Source organism: Mchenga conophoros, linkage group LG8, assembly GCF_057382185.1.
Source record: "Mchenga conophoros isolate Kocher_MC1m ecotype Shallow Benthic linkage group LG8, M_conophoros_male_GT1.1, whole genome shotgun sequence".
Classification (NCBI taxonomy): domain Eukaryota; kingdom Metazoa; phylum Chordata; class Actinopteri; order Cichliformes; family Cichlidae; genus Mchenga; species Mchenga conophoros.
In genome coordinates this window covers 30,145,676-30,160,675 of record NC_140533.1, presented here as the reverse complement: position 1 = coordinate 30,160,675, position 15,000 = coordinate 30,145,676, and the positions used below count along the sequence as shown (strand labels likewise).

Here is a 15,000-nt window from a genome sequence, read left to right as displayed (position 1 = left end):
ATAGTTTTCTATACGAGTGCAGCCTTACCTAATGTCCACCTACTGTTACTCATTATATTAAGATTTAAACATCTAGCTGGTGTTGGTGTGGAGAGTAACCTTCAGTAATAGTAATAAATCACACAGCAATAGGATGTAGTTGTAAACAGCATGATAATATATTAAGTAATCCAAAGTATTCAGAATACGTTACTCTCACTGAGTAACGTAATGGAATACGTTACAAAATACATTTTGGGGCATGTAATCTGTAATCTGTGGTGGAATACATTTTGAAAGTAACCTTCCCAACACTGGTCACACTGATGATGTCACCGTCAGACATTATTTCCTCTTTAATTAAAGGCTTCTAAAACAAAATTAAGATTTCATAATGAGGAGGCAACAAACTGTAAACTCTATGCTTTGATATTTCTTTGACCTCTGACCTGATGAAAGTTTGTGGAACACTCTAAACGAGCCGCAAACAGGATGAGTATAAAGTGTTTGAACACAGGAAATAAAATGATGTGACAAATGTAAAAAGGTTCATTGTCTGAATGAACCCGCCTTCTTTATGATGTCACTGCCAGGTGCCAGGTTGTGGCCATTCATCATCTGTGGCTGGTTGCCGTGGCGAGGTTGTTGCCGTTGATCCATGGCGACGGAGCAGAAGGTCACGCTGAGAGCGAGTAGAAGTGTCCTCTGTCGCCACAGTGGCTAACCAGCACATCCTTCACCCTGCTGTCACCACGACAACCACACACGAGTACACACCTGACTTCACCTGTCTCCGTCCTCCTCTCTCTCCTCCTGCAGCTCGCTTGGTCCGTCTCCCCCCTCCCCCTGCCCCGCTGCTTTAAGTGGACTTAACATCCTGTCAGCGTGGCCAGCGCGGCGTGGCGGCGAGTGTGTGTGTTACTGTGTGTGTGTGTGCGTGAAGCTGTGAGACAACGAGCAGACGGAGGAGAGAGGCAGTTTCCTCGAATGACACGTCTCCTCTCTTTCAGCAGCAGCGAAGCTTCGTGAGTAAAATCTGTGGCAGCTGGATAGTGTAGTGATAAGACCACACACCTTTGGAGTGGAAGCTGCAAGTTCGATTCTATCCCAGCATCCAGTCAAGGTCCTGGGTAGACCCCCCGTGCCAAACACCAAGCCCTACGTCTGCAGCTCGGACATGACACATTTCTCCGTATGACTGTGTGTGTTATCAATAAAGCTTGTTTCTTTCTTCCTGAGTGAATATCACCTGCTCTGCAAGCTGATTGGCTGGTCAGGTGGACAGTAGGTGTAGGGCATCTCCTTCCTGTAAAAACACATCTGTGGGATGAAGCTGCAGAGCTTTCTGAGGCTTTGAAGCTTAAACATTAGCAGGCTTCTCAGACTCCTTGGATACCCTGTTACTACGATAACCTCACAGCAGCCATATTAGCAGTTCGCAGCTAAACCCACCTGTCAGTCGAAGAGGCCAAGTTATAAAACATCTTCCCCCCTGCAGCTGTTACGAGGGGGGAAATAATCTATAGAGACCAACCCAGAGGTTGTTTCTCAATATGCATACTTGCATGTACTCGTGTGTACTTGTCTGGGCTTGTTGAAGCCAAGTATCCCAGAATGCATTTCGTCTAAAACTGAAAATCAGAGAGACTTTATTAAGCCCAGAGGGAAAGTGGCAACAGTGGATGACCGTGGCAAAGACTCTAAGTAAAGTTTGAAATATTACTTTTTCTGTATCACAACTTTAAAGATGTTTAAAGATGTAGACGTGTAAAGTTAAATATCGTTTATCGAGACATTGCCCGTTTACAAAAGTGCTCCAACATTTTCAGAGATGTCAGCTGACCGGGAGGTCGAGGCTCGTGAGAAACGCCTGAATCACGGCACTCGCTTTCGCCACCCAGTGGAAGTTAAGCATGAGATGAAATTCACTTTGATGATCCATGGTTCATGTTTGGCTTATTTCAGTGTTTTATTTGTTCCTGAGCAAGTTACTTTGATTAAAGTTCAGCTTTATAACTGCATCGTTGTATTTAACTTTAATGTCTCACTGGAGAGCTGCCAGTATATTTGGAAATCAATCTTTGGCCCGTCTTTATTCTCTGGTGTAAAAATGTGCTGACTCTGAGTTAACACTAACAGATATTTTCATCCTGTTGTTCCAAACGCAGCATTCTCCTGGACTTCCTCGTGAACTTACGAGGTAGGAACTAGCGCGCTTGCTTACTGAGTAATGGCCGGTTTGTGTATCAGCCATGTACATGTACTGACTGACTGCTGCCTCTGCTGGATGCCAGAGGAACTGCAGGTTTGAAGCTCTTGGTCCCACAGACCGAGCTGGTGTAACCGACAACAGGCTGCTGGTGTTGTCTTGTTGTTTCTGGGTTCCTGTGATTGGCAGTGAACACCTGTACACCTGTGATATGGCAGGTGAACAGGTAACAGCGCGGTGAAGGAGACGCTATGTGAACCTGACATTTCTTAGGGTCTGTACTGACTTTCCTCCGAGCGACAGGTCGCAGAAGTTTGTTTTCTTTAATGGTGTCGCCGTTTTTTTCGTCAGCTGTTGGTGCTGCAGACATCGACGGACTCATCAACGTGTTGATGTGTTTGACGTAATGCAGCAACTTTTTAGAAACATGTTCATCACATAAATCGCATGCTGTCAGCTCATTCCATGTTTTCCTTACATAATAACATCAAAGTTTTTGTTTACTTTCTGCAGATTTGAAGGTATTCGTTTTTTTTCAAATATGTGTTTATGTTTTATGGCTCCTCCTCTCTCCTCCCACCTCCTGCTGGCTTCAGCTGCTCTTTTGGACCGTAACGGTACGATGGGTCTGATCAATAATGAGGATCAATCATGGGGCTCTTCTTCCTGATAAGCGGTGCTCGTTGTTAAGTGTCTGATGAATGAAGCTCTCGTGGTTGAGGGTGTTTAACTGCGGGGCGCCTGTATTTGCGCACTCAGTTAATCTGAGCTTCATGAAGGCGCTCGGGGTCAGCAGGCTCTCCCTGAGACGCAACACAGAGGGTCACAGCAGCTTTACTGCCTCCTTTATATTTACTGAGATCGTGAATGAAACATTTTTATGCTGCTGTAAATCCAGAGCAGCATTTTGATCTTTTCTTTTACTGAGTGTCTGCACGGACACGCAGCTACGCTTTCAAACATACCAACATCAAATCAATATTATAACACACACAACATGCAAAGACCCCACACACACATAAGTATTGCTATAAAATAGTGGGAAAAGAAAATAATAATAATAATAATAATAATAATGAATAACTGCTATGACCGTCTGTCTTTTAGTGCAAGTATTTAGATTTCATGATTATTTTCTTTGTTCCCTGATTGCAAAGACTTTGAGGATCAATGTAATAAAAACACATCAATGACACATTCTACTGTGTGTTGGTTTAGTGCTCAGGGTGACGGCTCAGACCCTACAGTGTGGAGCACATTTCTACTACAGAAAGGTTTTATGATTTGATGCTCTGAAGCACCACTGATAAATGCAGCTTACGTGGGCTATTACGCCCTCACGTCTTTTAAAACTCTATTGTGGTAGCCGTGGTGATAAACATCTGCAGATACCCTCAACATCTGGAGCTTCTGATGCTTTCAGGCAGCTCCGGGTGGGAGATTTTGTTTGGTGGGGCTTCATGTTTGAGAAGCTTCTGGTTTCTTTCTCTTACCAGCATCAGACATGGACAGGCCGACTCTGATCCAGCAGCGATCATTAAGAACAAACTCTCATTCTCATGAACGAGTGTTCCTCTGCAACATCAGGTTCTTTGTTCTCCACCAGTTCTACTTATCAAAGGATTATTTATTTTTAAAGTTTCATTATTGATGAGTGAACGTCGAGTTATCCTGTCTGTACTGGCGTGATTGTGACTGACACTTACTACCATGTTACTGCTTTTGACAGGAAGCTTGAATTTAATCATTTAACACTTCATTCAGACACCAAGCAGATGCTGAACACAAATAATTGGAAGGATGGACAGACAGACGTCTCTGATGACCTCTCATATTTTATCTCCAAAGCAATAAGCCTTGGGCTGCCCTGCTGCAATGCATTATGGGATCATCCACAGCCATGTCCTGCCCTTTAGGGAAATGAATTCATCTGTGTGTGTGTGTGTGTGTGTGTGTGTGTGTGTGTGTGTGTGAGAGTGTGTGTGTGTGAGTGTGTGTGTGTGTGTGTGTGTGTGTGTGTGTGTGCTTTACCTGAAATCGCCTCATGTCTCGTGGGTTTCCTGCATTTTTCAGGCAGTTCTGGTTACACTTCAGAAAAAACTTGAGGAAAAACCTGCAAACACACAGATGAGGTTTGATCAGGGCTGATTGCATATCTATTAACCAGTAATAGACACACACACACACTAAGATCAAACTGGATGATGTGCTGTACACAAATGTGAAGCTGGGAGGAGGAGTGCTCTACTGGAAACCATCTCACAGGTTAAGATCAAAAGGCTGGAGCTGTTTGGAGTGCACGCTGTTTGATCAACATTTTACTTCTACGTCAAACAATATTCAAGAGTAAATGATGTGATAGTGACGGGACTGGAAACCAAGCATCAGACATGCACGGGTAGCAGCGTCAGAGAGAGGGGAGCCACCCGAGCAGGAGCTACACTCTTTGGAAGAGCAGGTGACGGCATCTTCAAAAGCAAGGGTATCGAAATGGACAGTAAAAATATTGAGGGATGCCATCCTCTTCCGAGAAAAAATCAAATACCTGCCATTATCATTCGTTTTGTAAATAGAAAACAGAAAAAAGAACTGCTCAAGCGAGGAAGAAAGCGTACAAATGTTTATTTAAACGAACACCTAATCAAGAAAAATGCTGACACTGCAAGACAAGCAAGGATATTAAGAAAACAGAAGAAAATACAGTGACCTTGGACGTCAGACTGTAAAATATTCATTGAGTTAAATGGAAGACCAGAGCAGGTTCTAGTCATCAAAGAGATGACACACCTACAAAGATAAAACTGATAAGTCAGAATGCAAAGCAGTGCTAAATATGATGGGACCGTCCAAGTGCACAACCAACGCAGATGTCTGACAGTTTTCAACTAACAACTCATAGATATTGACAATAGGACATTAATGTATGACAGCAACACAGATCCTGATTGTAATGTCTTTAACAATAAGACAAATGAATGCAATTATTACACAAACGAGCAATTTAAAAAGAAAATCAAGGTAGAACAGGGTACAACAACGGTTCACTTTAATAGTCAAAGCTTATATGCAAACTTTCAATCCATCAAAGAAAACATAACACAGTTTAAACAGCCATTCAAGGTGATGGGGTTAGGGTAGGCTTTATAACCCTCACCCATATCAGAGACCTGGATAACTCCTGAAAAAGAAGAAGACTTTAAAATAAATGGATATGAATTCCTTCATGTAGACAGGATCAACAAGAAAGGAGGTGGGGTGGCACTTTACATTGATAAAAACCTAAAGTACGAAAGAATGGGAAGAATGACGACTGTTATTGATAACAGTGTATGGAAAAAAGGAAAAACCTAATTGTCAGTTGTATTTACAGAACACCAGGATCTAAGATTGAGATATTCAAGGATAATATGGAGGACTTATTTACAAATATAAAGCAGAAAAGAGTGTTTATCTGTGGGGACTTAATATTGACTCATAATAAGAGTACAGCAGAATTTATTGACTCCATGTACAGCATCGGTTTATTTCCGCTGATAACAAGACCGACCAGAATAACATCTCACTGCACGACTCTATTAGATAATATATTTACAAATATAATAGAAGAAAATATAAAAAGTGGGCTATTAGTCAATGATATAAGTGACCATTTACCAGTCTTTGCATCTTATAATTGCCATTATAAAGTGAACAACGATGGACACGAGATTATTTACAAAAGAATAAGAACAGAGAAGATGTTAAACTGTCTTAGAAATGAACTTTTAAAGCAAGATTGGAATATTGTGTATGAACAAAAAGAAGTTAATAAAGCTTACGAAGGATTTTTAAGAACTTTTAATACATTACTTGATAAAAACTGCCCAGTAATTGAAATCAACAGGAAACACAACTATGCAGGAAGACCATGGATGACAAAAGGACTACAAAATGCCAGCAAAAAAAAGAATACCTTATATCGAGAATTCATAAAAAAGAGAACAATAGAAACTGAAAGGAAGTATAAAACTTACAAAAATAAATTAACTAATATAATGAGATCCTGTAAAAGAGAGTATTACATTAAAAGGTTAGAACACAATAAAGATAACACAAGAGATATATGGAATGTATTAAACAGAATAATCAAAAATGAAACAAGGAATAACAATTACCCTGGATCATCACTTTACAAACTATAGACCAGTGTCAATACTCTCCCAGTGCTCTAAGATACTGGAAAAACTCTTCATAAAAAGATTTGACAGTTTTGTGGAAAAATATGAATTACTGACAGATAGTGAGTTTGGGTTCAGAAGCAACAGGTCAACAGCTTTGGCACTGATAGATTTAATGGAAGAGATAACAGAACGTGTGGACAATAAGAGGTACGCACTCGTTTTCTTACATCTAAAGGCGTTTGATGCTGTTAATCATGAAATTCTAATAACAAACTGGAAAGGTGTGGGTAGGGGAGTGGTTTTGGACTGGGTAAAAAGCTATGTAGGGAATAGGCAACAATATGTACAAATAAATGAATATAAATCTAATTTGATGGATATAGCTTGTGGAGTACCTCAAGGTTCAGTACTGGGTCCAAAAATGTTTATTATGTACTTAAATGATATCTGCAGAGTATCGCAGATTTTAAAGGTTGTAATATTTGCAGATGACACAAATATACTGTGTGCAGGTGGGGAGTTGCCACAGGTTTTGGAAATGATCACACAGGAATTAACGATATTAAAGAAGTGGTTTGATATAAATAAATTATCATTGAATCTCGATAAAACCAGATTTATGTTGTTTGGAAAGCAAAAGAAAAACATCAAAGCAGTAATATGTGTTGACAATGTATATTTAGAAAGAGTCAATGAAATGAAATATCTTGGTGTGATCATTGACCACGAGCTGGAAGCCACACAGCACTGATGCTCGGGGGAAACTGGCACGGGGCCGTCGTGGGGAACACAAAGCACATGTTGGATCAGAAAGCCCTGCACATGTTATACTGTGCTTTACTACTGCTGTATATGAGCTACTGTGTCGAGGTCTGGGGAAACATACAAGAGTAACACACAAACAATAACTATAATACAGAAAAGGGCCATCAGATTAATAATAATGTGGGTACAGGGACCATTGATCTGTTATTGTATATTTTACACATGTTTGTATGGGATATTGTATTTGTTTTAAATGTTATATACCTATGTGGTATGTGACTTTTGTTGCTATGATGCCAGGTCTCTCTTGGAAATGAGATTTTTAATCTCAATGAGATTTTTTACCTGGATAAATAAAGGATTAATAATACAAATGCACTCTTTGTCAAAATGCAAGCTTTTAAATTCCAAGAGTTGGTGAAGCTTAAAACAGCGCAAATAATACATAAAGTAAGAAATAAATTGCTTCCAAAAGAAATCTGTAAATTGTTCATAGAAAGAGACGGTGGGTATAACTTAAGAGGGAAATGGAATTTAAAAATACAAAGTGCTAGAACAACTTTAAGAACGATGTCAATCTCAGTTGCAGGAGTTAAATTATGGAGCAGACTAACTGAAGAAATAAAAGACAGTAAAAACATAAAACTGGGTTAAACCAGGACGGTGATGTTGCTGGTAATGGTGTTGTTGTTCTTTTTGGTTTTTTGTTTGTTTGTTTGTTTGTTTGTTTTTCCATAACTTGTGAATCTGCAAATTTACACATTGTGTCTTTTTCATATGAAAGAAACTATACTGTGGTGGGGCTTGATTATTTCTTGTTTTTGATTTCTGTATGTTTGTTTTGCTTTACTTTTGTTTCACATGTTGTTTGTTTAATTTAAGACTAAATAGAAAATAAATGAATGAGAGGTCAAACTTGAGGGGGTGGGGACAAATAAGTAAATACTTCTGCTCCTTTTCAAACAGATAATGGAATGATATTTTGTAATGATTGTGAAAGCACGTTTGAAATGTTTGAAATAAAAATGAACTGAACTTAGTTCGTCTGATTTTTCTTTTCTTGTTGTCTCATTTAAACAGCTTTTATTCAAGAAAAGTTGCATAACAATGGTCTCTGTCCCTTTGTACAGTGCAGGTACATCCATGAGTTTGTGGTTTTAAACAAAAAGTGATTGAAGTTACTCAGTCTGTGTTTCTATGACGTTCTTTTAATATCAGGTCATCCTCTATGAAACACAGGTTGAGATTGTTGTAGAGAACCTTGGAAGGTGACGGAGTAAAACCTGTTCCGCTAATCCAATCACTGGTGTCATGCATAAACATGCCTGAAGTTACCTGTGCTTTCTCCTGATTGGTCCAGGTTTGTTTAGTGTGGTAAGACAGATTCACGGACGTGTTTAATGTTGGAGAACAAAACATGAAACTGTCTGAAGCACGTGTGAATATTTTAGATGTCACACTAAAACATTTAAAGTGTTCAACCACAGCTTATTACTGGCTTTAGGACGAGTTTGGTTTTAACAGACAGCTGCTGACCAATCAGAGTTCACAGATGCGTCCTATGTTTCAGAGGGTGGATGACATATTTACTCCGGCTCAGGATGTTTGTGTCTGTGTGTCTTACAGTGGGTAAATCCAAAGGACGCGCTCTCTGTCATCCTGTCAGCTGTAACCCTGAGCACTCCCTCCCTCTCTCCTCCTCCGCTGTCATCCTCTCCCAGGAGAGACGGAGGGATGAAGGAGAGAAGACAAAGAGCCGAGACTACAGCTGCATCCGCACTCCAACCCCAACGCCAGCGTCTCCTCCCCTCAGCCCCACCGGCCTGCTCAGGTCCCATGTTCAGAAACACCGTCTCTGCTTTCTACAGTTTTACAAAATACTGTGATGCCAGCTGTCCGGACGGGTGCGTGTGGAGGGTCAGTGCCACAGCATCACAGCGGTTTCCACGGTAACGGGTTGTAAACACGCACACACATAGAAGGACAAAAAAGACAGAACTCGCTCTAAGGCGATGTGTCTGGTCTCTAAGGGTCTCAGCAGTATTGATTACCCAGCATTCCTTGCAGCTTGTCTCTAATGAGCCTACAGAAGGACAAAGTGCTGACAGTGGCACACACACACACACGCACACACACACACACACACACACACACACACACACACACACACACACACACATACACACACACACACACACACACTCTGAGCAGATGTTCTGTAAACAAATTGAGCTTTCTTTTCCAAACGAAGTTCAGCACCGCCGACTGAAATCACTTTTACACTTTGAGTCAATAATCAGCATGAAAGACTGACTGCACACCTGAACAGGTGAACATCTCAGCTGTTTGATGTGAGAAGTGACTTTAGATCAAGGAAACGATTTAGAATCATGAAGTTCATAAAGAAGAAATGCCTCAACACGAGGCTCGACCGCAGGTTGATACTGAGAGATTCACACAGCATCATCCATCAGTAACCACGGTAAGTTTTCTACACACGTGCAGGAGTTCAGATGTTTCCTGTCGGTTTAGTTTTTCAGGTGCGTGCTGCTGCTGCTTCAAACGGAGAAAATAAAGGTTAGATGTTAACCCTCACTACCCTAACAAGGTCGGCCGGCGACCAAGAGTCTGTCAGAGACATTAGACTTCATCACTGGAGGTCACATAATAATTTAATAAAAGCAGAGTTGAATAATAAGAACATCCATCGTGCTCGTCACCATAATGAATTTTAAATAAAATGTAAAAATATGAAACGCGAGGATTAATTTACTCAAAAAGTACAAACATGTTTCTGATGTAAGAAAGTTACCATGACAGCATCGTTCTGTCTTTGTTTCCTGTGAACCTCGTGGTTAGCTCATTTTTAAGGTCTGTCTACCTTTGAAGGCAAATATAATGAAATTATAATTTCAAATAAAATACAACTAGATTTAATCAGAGAGGAATTGCACCCTCGGTCCTGGGCTGTATCATAAAGCGTTAACAGGAAAATCTCCATATTTAACACACGGCTGAAAAAGCCGTGGACGCCGCGCGGCTGATTCATGGATGTTAACAGGTTTACTCCAGCGTGGGACACGAGTCACGCTCCGACCACCGGCTCTGCTGGCCGCTGACACAGGTGGCGTAGAGATGTGAACGCCAATGCAGAAACCACGTGGGTACAATAAGAACGCCGTGGTTATGACCTGCGCTACCGCCTGTAGCTCAGGCGGTAGCGCAGGTCGGAAGGTTGGTGGTTCAATTCCTGGCTTCCCCTAGTCTGCATGCCAAATATCCTTGGGCAAGATATTAACCCCAAATTGCTCTCCGATACGTCCATCGGAGTATGAATGTGTGTGAATGCTTCTTAGAAAGCACTTAGAACAATGTGCTGGTGTGAATGGGTGAATGCACAAGTTGTGTAAAGCGCTTTGAGTGCTCAGAAGAGTAGAAAAGCGCTGCATAAGAACCAGTCCGTTTACCGTTTACCGTTATCGCCATGGTTACCACAGTTATTTTTGTTTCCTGCTCCTCTCTCAGCAGGAAGTCCTGCTTATGTTTGTCTGAAGATAACCTCTGTCTGTCAGCGCGACCTCTGACCTCTGATCGGCTGCTCGTACACGGTCTTATCGCTGTGCGGTCTCAGCTGATCGTGCTCTTATCTTCAGACACACACGCTCCATCCGTCTCCACCCTCCTCCTCCTCGTCTTCTGCGTTTCCCTGAGTATTTCCTCGCCAGCGATCGAGGTCATAAATCTACACACAGCACAGATTAAGCTTTCAATTTGTTATGTGATAAGCAGAGAAGACCTGACACACACACACACACAGACACACACACAGACACACACACTGTGTTGGAGTTAATATGCTCTATGAGGTAGAAAATGTAGTCGCAGAGTGAGGACGAATTATACTGACGGTAATGTACTGCCTCCCTGTGTGTGTGTGTGTGTGTGTGTGTGTGTGTGTGTGTGTGTGTGTGTGTGTGTGTGTGTGTGTGTGATTTACGTGCTGCTGGCAGCTCTGTCTGTTAATCTGATGCGAGTCATTTGCGCTGCTCTCTCTCAGGTTCATCTTTGCTTTAAAGCAGCTGCTGCCTTTAAACACTCTTCATCACCTCTGTTCACACTCTTCACCTGTTTCTCTGCACACAATCATCTTTTTATCAGTTCTCATAAATAAAGACAAACATGTTGTCTTCACACCAACAGGAGAAGATCAAACACGCTGCAGAGGCACATATCAAAAATCTAAATGAATACTGCGACAGAGTCCGATTTCCAGGAGCGCTGGAGTTCGCCTGTGCAGTTGTTTAAAGTCAAAATTATACGGTGAAGTAATGACTGCTGAGTTTGTATTGCCTGCCTTTGTTTAGAAACTAGAGTCGGTACAAAGGCAAAGAATCAAAAACATCAACACAGATTTATGTTCACTGAGATCAGCTCAGTACACGAGCGTGAACCTGAGCGAGCCCACAGGGTCAGAGCAGAGCCGCCTCTCTGCTGATTCACAGACTTATGGCACCAACATAGAAAAAACTGTCTGAAGGTTTTGTGTGGTTTCATTCTCAGATCTGACATACTTCAAGGAAACGACGCCTCGAGATATAGTTAGAAACTGGAGAGGTTTGTGGCAGCGGCCCAGGGGCTGTATTGACATGAAGGAATATAAAGCAGTTTGTCGCTTGAAGTGACGTTTTTGGTCAAATGAGTTCTTTAAAGAGCCAAAAATGACTGAATATGAGCAGAGAGTACAAACATGCTGAGGGACTGGCTGTGTTAGTTCAGTGACAGAGTCACAAACTCGTGTGTACACTCATGTCTGCATTTAGATTTAGTTAAACACAAACACAAGAAGAAGAGCTGCCACGTGCACAGACAGAGAGGACCAACGACAGGCTTCAATCTGTGCTCGCATTTGCAGTTTTGTCTATTTGACGCTTAAAAAACAAGCAAAATATTTTAGGAAATATGTGTGCGTGTTTTCTTGTTTGTTTGTTTGGTACTACTTGAACACTATCTGTCCAATGAGACGACAGTGGCCCCCGGCTCATTTAAGTTTGAGACCCCCGATTTATGGGCAGTAATATACTTTAATAAGCAGTAAGGCTTCACAGAGATTAAATAGGAAACAGCTGCTGGATATTAAATAGCAGCGGGCAGGTAGCATAAAGGAGGGGCTAAGTCACAGAGAAGAGGGGCAACCAATCGTCAGTCAGTGTATTCGATCATAACCAGCCAGCATCCGCAGACTGTCAACAGACAGAAGCAGCAGCTCAGTAACAGCTCAGCGTTTACCCGACGACCTGCTGAACGTTCACGTTTCTCTTAGAAATAAACGCCAACCGTCAGCCGTCTGATCTTCATTCTGTTCAGCCTGAGTCCAGCTGCTCAGAGGAAGCTCCACAACTTCACGTTAATCTGAGGGTTTCAATTTAAATACCACAATAGGACAGTGAGTCCGTTCTGCTGCTTTCTGTTTGTAAAACATGTTCAGTATCATAGAGCTTTGCTCATTTTTGACATACCTTTGTTACCTTTGTGATCTTTGCTAGTACACATCGAGCAACAGATATGCTGACCCTGACTCTACAACCAAAGACTTAAACACTGATCATCAGCCTGCAAAGGTATTCATCCATCCAGCTTGGGCCAGTCTGAACAGAGCGGTCACCTGTGTCGTTTTAAAAAGAGCGTACAGAGGAACGAGTGCTTGTTTCTAGAGACGATTCTGAGACTGAGTGTGTCTGCGACCTCAAGGGTCAGCAGCAACAGGAAACAACACCACGCGATTAGCCTGATGAATCCGCTTCACTCGACCTCTGACTTTTGTTGTAATTGGAAACTAGAGAAGCAGTCAGGCAGCAACATAGTGCTCTGCATGTTCTTAGCGTGTTCCCAGTGAGCTGTGACTGTGTCCTTGTCTTGTTCTCTCTTCATCTTCCTGTTTATTTATCTCAGTTGTTGTTGATGCGTCCTTGGAGTGTTTACTAAGTGCTGTCAGAGCGTTTGTTAGCGTGTTGTACCAGCACTTTCTGCATGTTTTATTCATGTTCTTTATGTCAGTTTTAATTAGAACATGATCCCCAACAAGCTGCATGACAAAAACACACCAGCAGAACGAGCAGCATCCACACCCTAACCCCAGAACCTGCTGTCGTCTTGTAGTCTGCTGCTGTGTCGGGCTGCAGGCACAGTTTATATAAGACCAGTCTAAATTTAACCACTGTCACACATCGACTGCTGTTAGGGATGGACTCGAGAACAGTTCTTGTAGAGAGCTGGTTCTCGGTAGTCTAATTCCGTGGAGTTGTTAGTCTGCCTACCGAGCCAGCTTATTGATCCTGAATCAGCTGATTTCAGTTCTGTGTCGGTGGAAGAAAATAGCGCCGCAGTCTCCAGCATCGACATGGATGTTATATTTTTATTACACAAAAGATGAGACGATAGAGTGACGACTGCTCCAGAACAGAAACAACTACACAGACAGCATGCTAACACTAAGTTAGCCAAGAGCCCAGAGTGACGTTAAGCTGAGTAAATGCTGACCCCAGACCAGCACCATGATAACGTGAGCTGCTGCTGAATTTCAAGAGGTAAGAAACTGATGAGCAGTCAGGCTGCAGCCTCCGTTTCTACCTGTTCATGTTTCTAAAGCAGAATCACTTTAAAGTCTCTTTGTGCTGGTTTCCATCTTTGATTTGTGCTGTCGACTTTATGCTCATACATAAATACTTGGAGAAAGATCACGCGTGTCCCCTGTAGCCTGCAGGTTCAGACGGTGAACTGGTGATTATGAGACGGTGTGTTTCAGATCCTTTTACAGAGTAACATGAAAGTAATATAACGAGTAGTATAATGAATGTCTTTCTCCTGGGTGTAATTAGGTAACGTACTGCATTACTTTTAAGAAAAGTGTTCTGTGTAATATTGTAATAATTACATTTTTGAGTAATGACCCAAAACTGATCACAGCAAAGAGGGAAACACCTCCAACATGCACAAACATTTGATCACTCAGCATGTAATTAATGTGCATGAATGTAATGTCTTTGATATGCTGCTTAGAGATGGTGGTGGCTAAAAGTGGAGCCAGTGAGAATTGGTACGGGAAGCGAAAAGGAACTGAATCCATAAGCGATTCATTATGGAAACTTATCGATTCTCAGCCCAACTGCTGTCTGTTTGTTTATGTGGCGTTAACTGCTCTGCTTGTTCAATTAAATGTAATCTCAAGACTCTGGCTTTTCCTTCTTTTTGACATCTTATCAACTCTGATTGGGATCAATGTTTGTAAAAAGGAAAAGAGATAAAAGAATGAGGTTGCAATAATTTACAAATCATACAAAGGCTATTTTTATGGAAAATAGTCCAAAGACAACAGGTCAACATGTGTCTTATCACATCCAGCAACGTCCGGCAATGTCAAAAATAACATCGACCAAGATCCAGCAAATTATGGAGTCACTATTTCTTAATTATGTTTGTAAAATTGCTGAATTGTTTTCCCGAGCAATCACATTTCAAATGTTGTTATTTTCACTTTAATTTTAGGTGTTTAATGACGATTTGTGCATCTCTGTCTCAACTGTTTTAAAGCTGAACTGTACTCTGTGTGTGTGTGTGTGTGTGTGTGTGTGTGTGTGTGTCTGTGTGTGTGTGTGTCTGTGTGTGTGTGTGTGTGTGTGTGTGTGTCTGTGTGTGTGTGTGTGTGCGTGTGTGTGTGTGTGTGTGTGTGTGTGTCTGTGTGTGTGTGTGTGTGTGTGTGTGTGTGTGTGTGTCTGTGTGTGTGTGTGTGTGTGTGTGGTCAGATGTGTTTGGGCCTGTCGCTCTAATTATCACCAAATGCTGGACAGGTTTTTCCTAATTAGCATCTGCGGCTGGTTTGAACATTGAGCT

At 41.7% G+C, this 15,000-nt stretch overlaps 1 protein-coding gene across 4 annotated transcripts in view; it reads right to left on the bottom strand.

Moving 5' to 3' along the window:
- ebf3a (EBF transcription factor 3a) overlaps window positions 1-15,000 on the bottom strand; it is a 59,313-nt gene that overhangs the window by 29,495 nt on the left and 14,818 nt on the right. For all 4 annotated transcript variants that reach the window (XM_085285525.1, XM_085285528.1, XM_085285527.1 and 1 more), the window contains exon 7: window positions 4,220-4,301. In XM_085285525.1, coding sequence (XP_085141651.1) covers window positions 4,220-4,301 — 82 coding nt within the window. The remainder of the gene's footprint in view (window positions 1-4,219; window positions 4,302-15,000) is intronic.